The sequence below is a fragment of the Typha angustifolia genome, chromosome 2, assembly GCF_048772165.1.
Source record: "Typha angustifolia cultivar Huaian chromosome 2, ASM4877216v1, whole genome shotgun sequence".
In the NCBI taxonomy this organism is placed as follows: Eukaryota; Viridiplantae; Streptophyta; class Magnoliopsida; order Poales; family Typhaceae; genus Typha; species Typha angustifolia.
In genome coordinates, this window is record NC_133240.1 from 4,749,181 (window position 1) to 4,768,188 (window position 19,008).

The following is a 19,008-nucleotide window of genomic DNA, read 5'->3' on the forward strand; positions in this document are numbered from 1 at the left end:
ACTTTTACTTAAGCGAACGAGAAATATCATTGCCTAGAGGTTAGATACATACGTGTGTCTAGGGGTTTTTCAACTTCTACTATTATGGAATCTGCTAATGTTATGATAGATGAATCCTCAACTGACTTAACTAAAGCTACTTCTATTTCTGTTTCTGCAGATACATTTTACGAAGAAATAAGAAAGGAGCTTGATCTGGAAATTGAGAATGAGGACGAGGACAAAGTTGAAATGAACAAAAATGACTGCAATGTACCAAAACCATTTGCTAGAGTGAAATCAAATCATCCACTGTCACAAGTGATCGGAGACGTGAATGGACCAATTAAGACAAGACGACAAATCCAAAGTGAGGTATCATTTACTTGTTATACATCTTCTTTTAAACCTAAAAATGTGAAGGAAGCATTGTTAGACGATTCTTGGGTAAATGTTATGCATGAGGAATTAGAGCAATTTTCTAAGAATGATGTTTGGTATTTAGTTCCTAGACCTAAGAATGTGAACGTTATTGGAACAAAATGGATTTACAAAAATAAAAGTGATGAACATGGCAATATAGTTCGAAATAAAGCCAGACTAGTAGCACAAGGATACACTCAGGTTGAGGGTATAGATTTTGATGAGACATTTGCTCTTGTTGCTAGATTAGAGTCTATTCGTATACTGCTTGCTATTGCTTGTCATTTAAAATTTAAATTGTTTCAAATGGATGTTAAAAGTGCTTTCTTAAATGGTATCCTGAATGAAGATGTTTATGTGGAACAACCTAAGGGTTTCGAAGATCAAAAATTTCCTTCTCATGTTTTTAAATTGAAAAAGGCTCTTTACGGGCTAAAACAAGCTCCAAGAGCTTGGATGTTTTTATGTTGGAAACAATCTGGTTGCTTGGCACAGTAAGAAACAAAACTCGATTTCTTTATCTACTGCGGAGGCCGAGTACATTGCAGTAGGAAGTTATTGTTCTCAATTACTATGGATGAAACAGATGGTCAAGGATTATGGCATTGAACAAGATACTATGGTGCTTTATTGTGACAACATGAGTGCTATTAATATATCAAAAAATCCTATTCAACACTCGCATACAAAACATATTGATATCCGACATCATTTTATACGCGATTTAGTTGAAGACAAAACAATAGCACAAGAACATGTTGAGACGGAGAAACAGTTGGGTGACTTGTTTACAAAACCTTTGGATTTACAGAGATTTGAGTATCTTCGTACTTCTTTAGGGATTTGTGCTTTGGACTGATTTTATTGGGATTTGTGTTCTTTTTAGTTTGCGAGTTTCTTTCGTTTTTTTTAGGTTCTCTTTTACTCTGAAATTTTCTTTAGTTTTATTTTCAGTTTTGTCGAGAGTTTTTGTCATATAAAAAAAAATAAAAAAATAAAAATTGATGCACTCCTAGATTCAATAATATACTCTTGACATAAAAATATGATTTTTCTTTTGATTATGAGTTATTATAGTCAATTTTGTCATCTTGTAGTATATTGTTTCAATTTTTGATTTTGTCACTCCCTCGACTTCTATAATAATAAATTTTTAATGCCTCATAACGTATGTGTATTCTTGTGTGAGCATGATATCATGAATATATTTTTTTAAATAGCTCTCTATTAACTTTGATTTGCACAGTTTGACCTCATGCTTAGTTATCAAATATATTTTTATAAAAGATCAATGAAAAGGGCTACAATGAGTTAGTGTGAAAGCCGTCTTGTTTCGAGTCCAGTTTGACTCAGTACATTATTTGCAAATTTTAAAAAAAAAATGATATATGTGAATTTCTTCTTGCACATCGTTTGATTTGTACTACAAGAAAAGGGCTACCTACTCATGTGTGAAAGCCATCATTGCACATATATGTTTCAGTTAAAAAAAATATACAGGAAAAATTCCTGTTGTGTTATGGAGAATAAGCGGAAAAGTGCAAAATTTCTATACTAAGTCGGTTTGACTACTGTGTTGCATCATTGTTTATATAGGAAGGTTTGTTTAAGAAGATTTGTTCATGTTATCTATGCTCATCTTGCATATGCATATCGTTATGATCAATCAAGATTAATGTAATTTTGAGTGATGCATTCGAATTGATTATAATATGCTTTTGATGATTTCATTGATCTTGTATGACTTATTTCATTTGATTGTCATATTCTATGTCTTGAATATATTTTGGAATTCTAGAAGTGCATCTCCAAAAAGATTTTTAACTTGTTTTTAGTTAAAAAAAATAAAAAAGGCATTCGAACGTGCGGACTGGTGCGTTCGAACGCACGCGTAGGTTTTTTAAATATTGCGTCCGAACCCAAGGGTTTCATCTTCCATTCTCCAAACCCTAAAAACTCTTCATTTTCCCCTTCTCAAATCTTCAAGATCTTGGTGTTTTTCATCGAATTTTTCACTTCAAATCCTTTTTGGGGGTAGATCTCCTCCGGATCTAGTGTCTTTCAACCAAAATTTTGAGTTTCTCCCCACATTTGCACGGTATGATCATCCATTATTTTCTTAGTTTTTGTTTTTTCAATAAACATGCTTGATCTTGAGTGATTTGTGCGTTCTCAACTTTTGATCACGTTAATGTTAAACTCTTGATGGTTCTTGTGAGATTGAACGTGATATCTTAGCGTTTTTCAAGTGCAAGATGTTTTTCTTTTTGGGGCTTTATGGTTTCTACCATTTTTTTTGGATTTCTTGCTATTTTTTGGTTGCTTTCGGCATGTATTGAATATTGAAATGTGTTTTCTTTTCAAGAATGCCTAAGAAAACGACGGTGACCAAGAAACCAAGGCCGCCTTCCTCGCCATCCTCGGCTCCCAAGTTTTCTTCAACAATGGCTGCGGGTCGTTACAAGCATAATTTTGGCACCCGTACTGTTATCTGTGAAAGACCCGTGGTTATATCTGATTTTTCTAAGTTGGGGATTGAACAGATCTTTACTGAACGAGGATGGTTATCAGTGTGTCGGATGAGCGGGACTGCTTATGTGGAAGTTGTTCGTGAATTCTTTAGTAATGCCACAATTTTCGATCACTGTATACGTTCTACTGTTCGTGGTGTATCTATATACCTGGATTCCGATGTTATTCGTGCTGAACTGAGTCTGCCTGATGGTGAGTTTCAGTATCCGACGTCTGCTCCACTCCCTGATATAAATGACTATGCCGGTACAGTCCTGATCAAAGGGGAACGTTGGAAAGGTAACATGATGCCGCATGCAAGGCTGACATCTGTGGCTCGCATACTTCACCTCTTTTGTCTGTACAATGTCACCCCCAAGACTCGACATTCCAGCATTAGTCTAGATCGTGCATTTCTTCTTCATGCCATGTTATCGGGAGTCTCTATTGACTTAGCTGCAGTGATCTATGATTAGATTCTCTCAGCTGCACAGAAAGAAGCACCTCGTGAGGGATTACCTTTTGGCATTTTTCTTACCAATTTGTGCACTCAGAGTGGGGTGCGAGTAGATGCTTCGGAACCTTCTCTTACTTCGCAGAAACCATTGGATCGGATTACTCAGAAGCGGAGTCAAGCTCACGACCAGACGTCTCCTCTCAAACCATCCTCTTCTGCCGCTAGTCGGTCATCGCATCTCGACAGTTCTGATGATAGCTCTGCCGATGACTTATCTCCCGCTGAGGGGGAGTTACCACAGTACTCGGACCGGTTCGATCAACTTCGTACTCAAGTGCAGGATCTCTATTCCACGGTGCATGATCTACGTACTGAGCAAGTCCGTCAGGGAACTGTACTTGATTCTGTGTTGACGATTCTTCATCGTCAGTTTCCTCCGAGTTCCTAGTCTTTGGCATTTGTGCCAAAAAGGGGGAGAGTGTCTTAGTGTTTAGGTGTCTAGGTGTGTAGGGGGAGTATGGGCATAGGGGGAGTTTAGTGGAGTTTACTTGATGGTTGAACTTTGCTTTGTCTTAGTGTCGTTGGCATTTGAACTTAACTTGAAGTAATTGTGATAACGTGTGTTTAATCTTTGTCTATTTAAATTTTTGCTCTTGTGATAACTTATGTTTTGATTTTTTTTATTTCAAGTTATTTTCACTTGATCTTGGATTGGTATATGTTTCCTTGCAGGGATTGATGTGCAAAATATTATAGACTTGTTGATTGCTCAGTTTGAAGTCATTGTAATATCTTGTAACCTAGGTGTTTTGTCACAAATTGCCAAAGGGGGAGATTGTTAGGTTTTTTATTTGTTGGCAATTTTGTACAAAATATTCTAAGTGTATTTTTTCATGTATATGAGCTTTACATAAGTCTAGAATATCACCGGTGTGAAGAACTGTAAGATTATTGGAGAAAAGCCGTCGCGTTCTCACTGCGTTCACAAACGCGTTCGAACGCGAAATCTGCGTTCACAAGCGCGTTCGAACGCGGGCACTGCGTTCACACAGACAGAGAGCCGCGTTCACAAGCGCGTTCGAACGCGGGCACTGCGTTCACACAGACAGAGAGCCGCGTTCACAAGCGCGTTCGAACGCGGGCACTGCGTTCACACAGACAGAGAGCCGCGTTCATAAGCGCGTTCGAACGCGGGTACTGCGTTCACACAGACAGAGAGCCGCGTTCACAAACGCGTTCGAACGTGGGTACTGCGTTCACACAGACCGAGAGCAGCATTCACAAATGCGTTCGAACGCAACCTGAAGAATTCAAGCTGTCGCATTCAAACGCACTTGGGCCCGTTCGAATGCATCTGAGATTAAGTTAGGCCGTTCGAACGCACTCGGGCCACATTCCAACGCACCTATGAAGTTTGCAATTTATTGGATTTTCGTGAGTACGATTATGACTTGGATTTGGCTCTATCTTGGAGATCATATATAAGGATAGTATTGCCCTAACCTAGGGTAGTTGAAGAAGATTATTCAAGGAGACTTTTTGGAGGCTACATCGGTTCTTCAACAAACAAGGCCCTTCGCATCTACAAATCTTAATCTTTCGTCTTAAGGGCGATCTAGATGAAAGATCAATCTCGAGGGCTACTAAGATTGGACTTCAATCACAAGAAGCAGTGAATCATGGGTTCTAGCGATCAAGACTGAAAGGAACAAAGTCGTTTGGATCGATGGATTGTTTTGTGAGTCAGTCTTGTAACTGCTACTATCATAGTGATTGGTTTTGATCCGAGTTTGGATCCGTGGTTTTTTCCTGTTTGGGTTTTCCACGTTAAAATCTTAGCGTTCATCTCTACTTTCGTTTTTAATATTTCTTCCGACTTTTACTTAAGCGAACGAGAATTATCATTGCCTAGAGGTTAGATACATACGTGTGTCTAGGGGTTTTTCAGGTGAGGCACATCTCACTATAATCAAAGATCACGGGCCTGAGGCTCTATAGCCACTATGTCCCGAATACGGCGTTCGCACCACGGAGCGTAATCGAATACAAGTCCATGACAAAAGTATGGCCTTGAACTCGAATCTAAATTGCACTACATATGTTGTTAGCTCTTAGCGTTGTACCATCACCAATAGTGATCTCGAACCCCACAGTCAGGTCGGAAGTGAGTTCAATCTTCCTAACTAGCTACTCGTCAAGGAAGTTGTGCGTGCGTGTTAATGAGGATACGCACTATATGCTTCCTTATCGATCATCCATCCACACAAAGGGTCTTTGGAGGTGTTGCAGATCTGAAATAGGCATGGAGAGAAATACCCGCTCTAATCTCCCCCACCTTGATCTACTGTTGCTTATCCATTATGTCCTTTGTAACACCCTCATCATCAATGGGATCATCCACCTCGGCCTTACTATCAATAAGCATCACTGAACCAATTTGTTGCGCACAACGATGACCCGATGTGAACTTCTCATCGCATTTAAAACACAACCCTTTGGCTCTTCGCTCCTCCACCTAGGTAGGTGTGAGAGTCCTTATAGAGGCCCTAGGATTTGTCTTCACATCTGAAGAAGTGCGAAGAGAAGATCATGGTCCAATTGCACTCAAGAGAGTCCTTGGTGGGTAAATCAAACCGTTGGGGCCACTCGGTTTCATCTGCTGCTTGTTAACCCATGGGTGCTTCATATGCTCTCTAAGTGCTTGATATTTGTCTTCCATAAGCAAGGCATCCTCTACTGCTTACCCCAGGTTCAGCGGACGCAAGGCATGAGCATCAACTTAAATTTCTTCCCTCAATCTAGCAATAAAGGTGGCTTTGAGTTAACAGTCCATCCAAGGTGGTACACAACGACTAGACACTCATTTGAATTCTTCTTGGTAAGCCCTCACTGATGTCTTATGTACCATCTTTGTCAATAAACCATCAAAATCCTCGTACCCCAATGATCCAAACCGTTTGTAGATCAAACGGTAAAACTCTTCTCAAGTTGCTATTCCTCTATGCATCATCGTTGAGCGATACCACCATAATGCCGCATCCTCCAAATGAAAAGATGCAAGGAGCATCTTTTAATCTTCTTGGGTGCCATGGAGGTCAAAAAATTGCTCAATGCAGTAAAGCCAATCCAAAGGGTCGCCTCCTTTAAATTTGGGGAGTTCCAACTGTACTGTTTGCCCGCAAAATACCCGTATCATGGTTTGAATTGAAACGAGCTCCTACCCTAATTAGGGGAGGATGCTCCTCAGGCCATGCCATCTCTCTATGGTGTCCATTCGCTACAGCCATGATGCTATCTTCTTCTTTTTTTCCTCTCAATCTAGGAATCATCATCTTCTTCATCAACAAACCACACTCACCAGCATGGCTCCACTTTTCTCACTTCCGGCGTGGTTTACCTTCGTGGTCCTTGGTCGACTGGTGGAACCATCATAGGGGTTTCGAGGGCAAAAGACTTGGATACTTCTAGTCCTCAATTTGACCCTTCTCGTGTCTGCTCACAACAACTCGGCGTTTTGTTGCCTTATCATTTGACTCAAGGTTTCGTTAGTTCAGGCAAGGATGGTGGAGAAGGTTTGTCCCAATGCTTCATGGACCTTGATAGAATCTCCATGTTTGGATCCATGAAGGAGAATGGAGGACGTAGCGTTGTGTGTGCTTAGTCCTCTTGCCTCTAGGTGCTTGTGCGTGGAGGTGTAGAGTTCCTCTCTCCCGCCCAAAAGGATGTCTCCCCTTTTACTTCTCTTCTTTGAGCCGCCACAGATCTAGTGGTTGGTGACATTATTAATGTGCGCCAAGGAAGGTTGGCTCTCATACCAACTTGTTACGATCGCTTTTAGGGAAGATGAGATTCTATGCAAATTGATAATTTAGATAGAAATCAGCACAGAACTTGTGAAATTAGCTGGCATCGATCTAACAATTGGATTGATCTACTCTTTGGATATGTTGTTCTTTGATGAGTTAGTAATCCAACGCAACTAGACGCATGACGATCGAATGAGTAGATCTAAAGTTACATATGAAATAGTGACCGAAGTTCAAAAAATAGCGGGATGGATGTAGAATACGTGGTTAGAGTTATGAAAGATGATTATGATATGGTGGATGGATTAGTGTTTGTAACTAGATGAGAGGGTAGAAGGAAACTTCAAGGTATGGCTAGTTGCTAAAGAGAGGAGGGAGAAGCGATGGATGATTAATCTCAGCCATAGACGAGAACTTGGGTTGGATACCACGAGAGAGGAAAGAGGGAGAAGATGGCTTAAACCTAGATGAAAACCAATTCTAATATTCTATAATCAATAAAGGCTACTCTTCCACATATATAGAGGCTAGCCAAACATCCAAAACCCTAAACAAGTTCTATTACAACTCAACCTTAAACAAATTCTATTACAACTCAACTTTTCCATCGTGCATTCAAACGCACCGCAATCACATTCAAATGGACAAAACACGTTCTCTATATATGTGAACTCAAGATCAGGCATTTGAACAGCGAAATGCGTCCTCTGTATGTGTGAATGCAAATCAGGCATTCAAACAACTGCGTTCGAACGTAATCCATTTGCATTCGAACGCATTTGCCATAACTTATTTTATTTTCCTAAAACATATACAGATTGAAGCGATACGTGCCTAAATCAAGAACCACAACATCAAGTATCCTTCATTTCTTTACCTTTTCTATTATGACAGTTTGAACACTTATAGCACTAAACTTAATTTTCCTCCTTGTTTTTTTTTTCAAATTCTGAACCATTATTAATGACCAATGAGTTTGAACCTACATTATTTTACTTCTTTTTAAATTCTTTTGGTTTTCTCAAAATTTTTAATAAACTTCTTAGATTTCTTAAAAAATCTGTTTAACTTTTTACAAATCAATTTCACATTCCTGGCATGTCACGTCTCCTTCACCTCTATATCTAGGACCATGCTTTAAGACATACGCGGTTTAGAAAATGTAGACTTAAAAGGTTTGTAAATAATAGAATTAATGCCCTTACTTTCCTCAATCACAGTAACTTTGGCCTAAAATTTTTTAGAGAAGGACGTAATTAGTAATCTTATTTAATATTTTATTTTCTGAAATACTTTCAACTAATTTTTTCATAAAATTTTTCAGAGGTTTAATTCTCCTCCATATGCTGGGTTTTGAACAATTAATTTATGGATTTTTAGGTCATTCATTTATGGATTTTTAGGTCAGCACACATTCTAGACTTCTAATAGGCATAATTATCTACCCCAACTATCGGAGGTCCAATTGAAGATTGACTACCTCTATAGAAATCCATCACTTAGAGGATCTCTCTCTATGGTAAGAGATTCCTACTCACATGCTAATTAAAAAACTTAGAAACTCAATGCACATTTCTTAAAATCTTGTTTATTAAGATTAAGAATAATTCCATTTAGACCGCTTGAATTATCATTATTTTCTAGATATACTCCCTAAACTAAATTTTTTTAGTTTAGAGGTCCATGTAGTTGCTCTTTTTTTTCTTGGTTCAAGGAGGTAAATGTGGATATTTTTCTTTGTTTAATCAATAATTTAGGTAATAAAAAATTCAAAGAGTGTATACAAAATAATAATAGTTTAGGAGATCTAAGTGAAATTATTCATTAAGATTATTAATACAAAATGATAACAAAACATTAAGCAGAAGTGAACACTAAAATTTTTTCTTGAAAGAACTCAAAATGGGTAAAAAAACTATGAATCCAAAAAGTCAATCACTAATCAATACAATAGTTTACAAGACACACTTGCAGACTCCCATTGATACGCATGATTTTATTTGAAAGTGTCACGGTTGTTAGAACTAAAGATTAACTATATTTTGTGATAAGCTCTCAATCTCCGTGGCTCTTAACTGTCTTTATAACCTTTGAGATACTATGCTCTACGATTTGAAGAACTGAAGATTGACTATCTCTATAGAAATCCATTGCTTAGTGGATCTCTCTCTATTGTAAGAGACTCCTGCTCTCATATTAATTGAAAATTTTAAAAACTCAATGCACGATTCTATTACGAACCAAATCCGGAATGATTTGTTCGTAGGATGATCCTGAGATTTTGAGGGGTAGAAATCTTGGAAGTCTCGGATCTTAGCTTTGGAATAAAGTCAATCGGAGATTCGGATAAAATGTTATGGTTAAAATAGTGGAGCAAGGTCAAAGTATGGCAGAATAGTAATTAACTGACGTTGCGGCGGTCATCGGAGGGTGGTGGTGGATGATCGTAAGGTAGGGTGACTGCTGGTGGAGAAAGTTGGCTAGGGTTTAGAAGGTTGAGATGCTTCTACGGCTATGATTTACTCCTAAAAAGTTAAAGGCAATCTAACGACTAAACTAAAAGATAAAGACGATAAGAAATATTTGGCTGTACTCTACATATTTATAGAGGTTAACCTAGACCGACTTTCTTTAGGATTTGCCTTATTATCTTATATTAAAGATAAATATAACTTAGAGATAAACATATCTTAGCTAAATCAGCTTTCCATGCCTTCTCGAAATATTTCTTCATTGCGCCACAGATAAAGTCCTAATCTAGAGAAACTTTGAATACGAAATCATTCTTCTCCAAGTGGTTTCATAATATTGGGACGACTTCTGAATATTTACAGAATATTTTTCTAAAACTGCGCAATAGTTAACAAAACTGAACTTAGGTAATTAAATAAACTCTAATCTACTTAGACTTTAACTAAACTACATAAGCAGAATAAATAAAATAATTAGACTCGATCTATCAAGCCCAATGTCCCTATGATATGATCCGATCTAACCCTATTCGCATTAGATTTTTTAAAATCTTGTTTATTAAGATTAGGAATAATATCATTATTTTCTAGATACACTCTCTGAACTAACTCTTTTTTTTAGTTTAGAGGTCCATATAGTTGCTTTTTTTCTTGGTTCAAGGAGGTAATTTGGATATTTTTCTTTGTTTAATTAATTGAATTTAGGTAATAAAAAATTGAAAGAGTGTAGGAAAAATAATGACAGTTCGGGGGGTCTAAGTGAAATTATTCCTTAAGATTATTAATATAGAATGATAAGAATAAAATAAGTAGAAGTGAACATTAAAATTTTTGCACAGAAAAACTTAAAATGGGTAAAAAAAAACTATGGATCCAAACTCGGATTATAAGTCAATCACTAATCAATACAATAGTTTACAAGACACACTTGCAGACTCCCGTTGATATGCATGATTTTATCTGAAAGTGTCATGCTTGTTGGAACTCATGATTAACTATATTCCTTGATAAGCTCCCAATCTCTATGACCCTTGAGATTAATCTAACTGTCTTTGTAACCCTCGAGATACTATGCTCTACCATTTGAAGAACTGAAGTTGGGTAGACTGAAAGTTGAGGCATGTTTTGTCTTAATAATGCTAAGTTCTAAGAGCTCTCCTCAATGGATGATCAAAGATGGCTACTAAGGTTAGGTTTTGATAGTCCTTAAATATCATTTCAGATATGGTAAAATATCCGCAAAAATTATCACATGAAATATTCTCTGCCGGCAAAATTTCCTGATGTCATTCAATGCCCAAGTTAATGCATTTGAATGACCGTAAAGTTTATCCTCTAAAAATTTGAACATTTAAAATTCGAATGACTAAATCTGGATTATTCGAGCATTTGAATCTGCATTCAGATGATTGTGATTCCGAATATCTTCTTATTTGTAAATGCGAACAATTGATGAACAACTGTAATTCTAGAAAACTTGTTCTCTATCAATGTTAATGTTTAAAGTGATGTTCAACTTCCATTGCATCAAATCTTCATCTAACACGTATATATATGCTCATTTTACAATACCTAGACACATTACCAAGTTTAAATTATTTTGTTCATATTTGCCAATTCCGAAAGATCTTAAATTTCTTATTTTAGTTGCATCTGTAATGCTGTTCCTGGTACTCTAATATGTATAATGATATTTCTTTGAGGGCATAGAATGATTTATCTATACAAGAGGCTTGATTCTTGTTTCTATCTACAGAATAGTGGGCTTAAATGGGGCAGTCATTACAGATAAATTTATTTTGCTTGTGAGACAAATTTAAAATCATGTCTTCAAAGTAATCAACTATATACAATGACAAAAATATGGAAAGAAAAACAGAGATGGTTTACAGAATCTTGAGAACGAGTCCTCTCCATTTCTAGATAAACTAGCAATTTTTTTCAGGGGCACGCCAAACACGCCACTCTTATATACAAGTATAACCGCCAATAATTCTTATGGGTTTTTGTGAGCCCATACAAGAATATAAGTACTCTGATTACGTTCTAGACTCTCAGGTAAGAAGTAAGAGAGAGGAATGCCTCCTCCTCACACGGGATAGAGAGACCCATGTTGTGATCGAATCCGAACTCTTCCTCGGCGCATCGGAGAAGGGACCGGAACACCGGCTGGGCAAGATAAGAGATTGGAACAACAAATCTGCTCCTATTCTCCCCAACATAGACGGCAAAGTGGCCTTTTGGCACGTCCAAGCCATGCTGTTTCCTACCAAGGCTCGAGCAACGCTTCAGGACCTGCTTCAGGCCTGCAGAATGGAAGAGCTTGCTCTGTAGCAATATAGCCATTCTTAATTTGAGGATGAGCTGTTGCTCGATTGAACGGCTTTACTGTAGAGGGTATTAATGTGGGAAAGTAGAAAGAAAGTCCCGAAGATTAATAGCGAGTTGGATGAGTCGATGGGGTTATATATCGGTTATCCGTAGAGAAGCAGGGACATTGGCATGTGTTTGTGGGGCACAAGGTGGAAGGACACACTGGACCAGATATCTCCAAACTGAACGAAAACGTACTTAGCGTTGTTTGGAGTTCACATGCCCTTGCCTGGTGAGAGGGACTCGCCAACTAAATGTGGTCGAATAGTATGCGATGTAATTATGTAAAACCAGCATTCTCTCCGGCATGCAACGTGGGTAGCTCGAGGCAGCATCGCCAATTGCTCAGGCTGGGACCTCTCATTTATCTGACTAGATACAAGGAGCTCTTTAGCCTTGGTCGTACCGAATACTAGGCTACTAGCTCTACAATTTATTCTGAAAATGATTAAATTAAAAGAAAAGAAACACTGTCATTTTGTTTTCAAATCTTTTATCATCTAAGGATTTTGTGAAAAGATCACTGAATTGCCCCTACAACTGTATGTCTTCCAAATTTATCACTTTATCTTGTATAAAATGGTTTCATATATCAATATTTTTGTTCTGAGAATGTTGAACAGGATTCCGTGATACGTTTATTGTACTCATGTTATCACAACATAAGATTGTCATATCTTGATAAAATTCCATAGTCCTTAATCTATTGCCTCATCCATAGAAGTTGTATTTAACAACTACTCGCAGCTATATATTCTACATCTATGGTTGACAATGAAGTATAGTTCTATTTCGTATTGTGCCATGAAACCAAGTTATTCTCCACATAGAAACAATCACTTGACGTGCATTTTCTATCATCAGAACATCTGATCCAAAAAGAATCGATTATTCCAGTATATATGTTATGATACATTTTTTGTAGCATATCAGTGAGTTTTCTTAGGATCATATTGGTATCTGACACAAATGGTTAAGCTAAAAGTAATGTTTGCAGTTAAGTAGAGTAAGTTATCACGCTTCAAAAAAGTGTTTGGTCTACAATTTTCCTAGATGTGTCTTTCCCCAGTTTTGTACTAGTACTTGTTGGAGTTCAAGCATACTTTGCCAAATCTAATCCAGCTTTTATCATGATTCTTAACATACTTAGATTGAGAGATAAAAATTCTATTTCTCCATTTGGACAATTGGTAATTCAAAAAAGAATTTTGATTCACCAATCATGCTCATTTCAAATTGACTTTGCATGAGAGCAGCAAAGTTAATAGCTAAGTCAAAATATTAACCCCAAAGATAATGTTATCTATTTAAATATGTTCCACCATAAAATTTTCAATTTCCCTATTGATTTATAGCATTTTATCCACTAACCTTCGATTGAATTTTGATTATACCAAAAAATATAGTCCACATTTCCTACCAAGCTCATGGAGCTTGTATCAACCAATACAAAATTAGCCTACTTAAAATTGAGAGGAGGGGGATGCGTTGGGGTTGAGTTGAGATCGAAACGAGACGAGAAAAATGAGTCAAATGAAAGCTAGATGTAGTTTTTTGGCATCTATTTGATCCAAGTAGATACTAAAAGACTGCATCTAAGTCGCTTGGTCCAACAGGCAATCTACTAACTTCCTTATCTGGGAAAGACTGGACAGAAACCTTGTCTCTGTTCCTTGGTACACAAAATTTATCAATGCCCGAGTATACCATCTTTCGGCTATAAGCAGTGATCACAATCCATTCCTTTTGATGCTTCAGCTGGCAAAGAGAAGAACCCCCCGTCGTTTTCGCATTGAGCATTGGTGGACTGAACTTTACTATTTTGCTCCCTTCTATTAGCACAGTTGGTCCACTATCTTTGACCCAGGAGCCCCTATCTCTAAAAATATTCAGTCTTTCACTCACAGCATCAAACAATGGGCTTGCTCCAACACCCACAACCTTCTAATCATCTCAGTGGAAAGCGATATTCTTGCTCTGCAAAGCTGCAGCCACCTAGATTGAGAAAAAGAAAACCTTCTCCGTTCCAAGCATGAAGCTCTTCTTTTCAGAAGTGAGATGTTCTGGAGCCAGCGCTCACGCATCAAGTGGCTCAAGCATGGAGATCAAAATACTAAATTTTTTCACTCTACTACTTCCTACCATATGAGGAAGAAGGAAATCCTCCATCTGTTAGTGGAGGACGACAAGCTGATTTATAACCGGGACTAAGAGATAAGTTCGTCTCTCACTTTCGTACTCTCTTTACGGCAACTAACCTTCTGTCTATCAAGGCTTTGGACCATATCGATTGGAGCACCTTTCCTAAGATACCCGAGGATGCCATTTGTAACCTCAGGGGTATCCCTTCGGAAGAAGAGATCTCCGCAATTGTGAAAAGATTAAGCCAAGATAAATCTCCTAGTTCAGACGGCCTGACGACCAGATTCTTTTAGCTCTTCTGGACAGACCTCAAACCTATAGATTGTCAGGCCATCAAAAATTTCTTCTCCACTAGCCTGCTTGATGAAGGCATAAATAAGACTACTATCGTCCTCATCAAGAAGAAAGACTCTTCAACAACAGTGAATGATTTTAGGCCTATTGGACTTTGCAATACCATCTACAAAATTATCTCGAAGCTTCTTGCAATGAGGATGAAGCATCTACTTTCGGATCTGATTTTTGAAGCCCAGAAAGCTTTTGTTCCTAGTAGACAAATTCTAGATAACCAGGTTATTGCTCACGAAATGATGCACTTCCTTAACTCCTCTAGAAGCAAGAAAGGCTACTTCTTGCTCAAGGTCGATTTGTCCAAGGCCTTTGATAGAATGGACTGGGAATTCTTAAGGGACTGCTTGAATCTTTATGGCTTTCCCACGGACTACACCAACCTTATATTTCAATGCATCTTGACCTCATCTCTAGTTGTTGAGATCAATGGTCAAGCAAGTGGATTCTTCAAGCCCTCTAAGGGGCTGAGGCAAGGGTGCCCGCTTTCACCCTACCTATTCATCATAGGCACCAACATCCTTTCCTTCTTCTTCAAGTTAGCTTCTACTAAAGACACATTGAAAGGCATCAGAATTGCTTGAACAACCCCCACACACTCACTTATTATTCGCAAATGATCTCCTAATAATTCGGAAAAAGCTCTCAGAAGGAGGCACTCGCTCTATCCAAGATTATTAGGCTATTCGGTGCCATCTTTGGCCAAGTGCTAAACCTAGACAAGTATTCCATTTACTTCAGCAAGCATATGTCTCTAGCGAGGAAATCCATCGTGCTCAATACCCTAAACCTAAAGGCTCTACAGCAAGGTGATCGTTATCTGGGTAGTCCTCTCCTCCTTCCTTCTTCGAAGAGACAGGCCTACCAGTTTATTCTGGATAAAGTGAAAACTAGATTGGCAAGATGGAAATGAAATCTCCTATCTCATGCAAGAAGGCTCACTCTTATCAAATCCGTCCTGAGCGCTATTCCTACCTATTCCATGGCCTTGGTAGCCCTCCCTAAACTATTGCTAAAGGAACTAAATCAAACTATAAGGAATTTCTGTTGGGGCTTCAACAGCAGTGGTAGACATCTCTTCCTTCGAAAATGGGACCTTGTTTGCAAACCGATGTCTTTGGGTGGCTTAAGAGTTCGGCAACCACTACTTATCAATCAGTCACTCAATCTTAAGCTTGCTTGACGTATGCTATCTAATCCCACCTCTGATTGGGCTTCACTCCTAAAAGCAAAATACTTCCCCTCCCACTCATTCTGGAAGGTCAATCCTAAGCGATCGGGGTCCGCTATCTGGAGAGTCATAATCAAAGTTAAAGATACTCTGGACAAGCATGCGCGTTGGATGGTGGGAGATGGCTCATCCATCTCCATTCTCTCTGACCCTTGGCTACCTATGATGATGATAGAGAACCTTCAGCTTCCCACAACCATCAATATTGTAAGCGACCTGATCTACGACGGCAACTAGAACCGACCTCTAATCAGCAGCATCTTTCCAAGAACCACGGCGACGTTCATTCTCAGCACCTACATTAGCCCTATCTCCATTGCTCAGCTTGATAATCTCATCTGGATGCCTACTAAGAATGGCATGTTTTTTGCAAAAGCAGTTTATGAAGTAATCTCTCAAGGCAAATGGCTTAGTTCGTCATCCAACGGCATTAATAGGAAGCTCTGGTCGATCATCTGGAAAGCAAAAGGTGTCCTCTCAAGGGTCAAAACTTTTATTTAGAGATGTCTAGTATAGGCTATTCCGGTCAGGGAGATCCTTCATAGTCATATCCAAGAGATTGATGTTGGCTGCTCGATGTGCTCCTCTACCAACTAATCTGTAGACCACCTTTTGCTTTGCTGCCCCTTCACTCGTGCAGCTTGGCACTCTAGCCATTTGGGATTCAGATCCACTTACATCCCCTCCTCCTTGGACACTTGGGTGGTAACTATTCATTCAAAGTTGACGGCTGATGACGTGGTCCTTTGTTTCTCTATGCTTTGGAGCACTTGGAAAGCCATATGCCAAAAAGTGTTCAATGGCAAGGACGTGCTCTCCAGAGAAGTGGTGTCTAATGCTAGTCAGCTGCTTCGGCGTCCCGCAGAAAATCTCGATAGCTCCGAGAACAGAACTACGAACCCCCCCATTTCATTTAATCCTAGCAACATAGTTAACTGTGCCGGTTGGGTTGACGCAGCTTGGCAAAGCTCGCTCTATGGAGGTTTAGGAATCTTCATCCCTCTCAATCCGCATTCACCTCCCTATGCTAGATCGATTTTTCTTGATCATTGCTCCAGTCCTTTGTGGGGAGAAGCCCGAACTATTTTGGTAGGACTGACTGAACTCTCCATGCTCCCGCCAAGAGACAACACGTGGCTCTTTAGCGATAGTCAACTATCGATCAAATGGATTAATGACCAGGTGGCCAACCCTGACTGGGTAAGCATCTGCTTGCCAAAACCCCCTGGATAAGGCTAGGGTCCACAAGCAGACAAAACAACCTCTATGCCCATCTTTTGGCACAACGTGCCATTCGCTCTAGGTCCTCGGACCTATGGATGGGTGAGGCACTGGAAGCCATCTGTACTCCCTCTTTGAATCAATGAAATCGGTCCATGGACCTCCTTTCGAAAAAAAAAAGTCAAATTAATTTTTTGAAATATTATTTTTCAAATTTGGTCCATCAAACCAAATAATATTTTTTGAATTAGGTATTGTATCTATTAATATAACATCTAAAAAAGTTTTCAACCAAACAGCCGCTAAGGATGTTCAATAAACACCTTTTCATTCAAAGTAATATTTTGAATGTCACTTTTAAAATCCATTTACTTTATTTTTCTTCTTGTTATTTCTTTTATCCCTTGCTTGAGTTTAGCTCAATCATGTGAAATAGAAAACCGTTCATGATATTATATCAATATTATCAGGGTTATGATTCATCAACCTGCTAGTTCTTATGAAGCACAAGTAGGGGAATTTATCCTAGAAGTAGAAGAATTACTAAAACTTCACATTTGGAATATTTTAAATATAAGATGACCAGAAATGACAAAAAGAATACAAATAAACTCTAGTCTAGCAACAAGAGCAAATGTTTCGTCAAAGTCAATACCCTCAACTTGAGTATACTCTGTGCAATTAAACTAGCATTATTTCTTATGATCACTCCATTCTCATCAATTTTATTCATGAAATTTTATTTCTTTCAATTATATTCACATTTTTACGTCTAGGTTAAAAAAGCAAAACATCATTCCTACTAAATTGTTCAAATTTTTCATGCATAGCATTTACCCATGATTATCAAGCAATACATCTTTAGTATTTTTACGTTCTATTATGGATGCATAACATTTAAAAGTTATGTCGTTCTATATTTCTTATTTTGTTTTTATGGGTTTTGTCACATCTCCAACCACTTGTGTCAATGGGTGATTTACCTTGACTTTTATAGTCAGCTCTGAAATTATAGTTTCACTCTTGTCATCTTGTGAGCTTTTATTTTCCAATTTTTTTTATCTTTTTATTCTTTTCTCCCATAATAGATGTAATAAGTTCGAACACTTTATAAGATTTATATGTATTAGAATAACAAAAAAAATAGCATTCATTACTATTGGAATTAAATTTAATCAAAAATTCATTTTCATAAAGAATGAAACATTGCTCCCAAACACCAAAAATTATTTCAAATTAAGTTTCTTAATTTTTCACAATTCATAAATTGTTGCTTAGCACCTGGTCATAGACTAGGTTTGTGAATAACAATGTTGACTACTTCAACCCATACCTTTTGAGTGTTTTCTACTTCAGCCTAAACCTTTTGAATGATCTTTATTGCATGTAATGTGACACAAGTCATTTCTTGTACAATTCTATTCTTTTATTCATCTAAACCAATTGGTTTAGAAGTTATGGGTGTAGAAAATTATCATATTGAACTCTTACAAAATTAATCAATTTTTCATTTTGTAACCTCAAGCATAAGGATTTGAAAACTTCAAATGTATTAGATTTCTCACGCAAAAAAATAATCCATGAAAATCATGAAAAGTGTTCAACTATTAAGAAAAGATTCTTTTTCCTCCAATTTTAGTTTCGTGGGTCCCATTAGATCTATACCAATAAGTTGAAGTACAGGATTACTAGAAAAAGTAGTAACCCTTTTATGTGATGCTCTAACTTACTTTTTTATCTACCAGGACTACACAGTTTTTCCTTTCTTTCAACTTAAGTGTGCCCCTTACTACATTATATTTTTGACAGTTTTTACAAATCCTTATTGCCTAAATCACTAGGGTCAAAGATCAATATTTTGCAAAGTAACATTATTACATTTCAGTTAAACACACACCAACTCCATAGTAGTTATTAGAAGTCCTAGATCCACAAATCATAGTTTTTGCCAATATTATCTAAGATTACATAATTATTTTTAGTGAATTTAACTTTAAAATTGCTATGATGACTCATTTTCTAACATGAGAATTTGAGGGGCATTGG

The 19,008-nt window shown here is 37.8% G+C and overlaps 2 protein-coding genes across 2 annotated transcripts; one reads left to right on the forward strand and one right to left on the reverse strand.

Annotated features, from left to right (window-relative positions):
- Positions 1 to 11,515: 11,515 nt before the first annotated feature.
- LOC140774987 (auxin-responsive protein SAUR50-like) lies at positions 11,516 to 12,049 on the reverse strand. The gene has a single exon (XM_073118198.1). It carries the CDS (start codon positions 11,991 to 11,993, stop codon positions 11,694 to 11,696), a length of 300 nt encoding a protein of 99 aa, XP_072974299.1. The 5' UTR covers positions 11,994 to 12,049; the 3' UTR covers positions 11,516 to 11,693.
- A 2,601-nt stretch (positions 12,050 to 14,650) lies between these two features.
- On the forward strand, positions 14,651 to 15,094 carry LOC140773238 (secreted RxLR effector protein 78-like). Its single transcript, XM_073115721.1, has one exon. It carries the CDS (start codon positions 14,651 to 14,653, stop codon positions 15,092 to 15,094), a length of 444 nt encoding a protein of 147 aa, XP_072971822.1.
- Positions 15,095 to 19,008: the final 3,914 nt, after the last annotated feature.

Excerpts from the sequence above, each read along its gene's own strand:
- LOC140773238 (XM_073115721.1), top strand. The coding sequence starts at position 14,651 with ATGAGGATGAAGCATCTACTTTCGGATCTGATTTTTGAAGCCCAGAAA.
- LOC140774987 (XM_073118198.1), bottom strand. The coding sequence starts at position 11,993 with ATGGCTATATTGCTACAGAGCAAGCTCTTCCATTCTGCAGGCCTGAAG.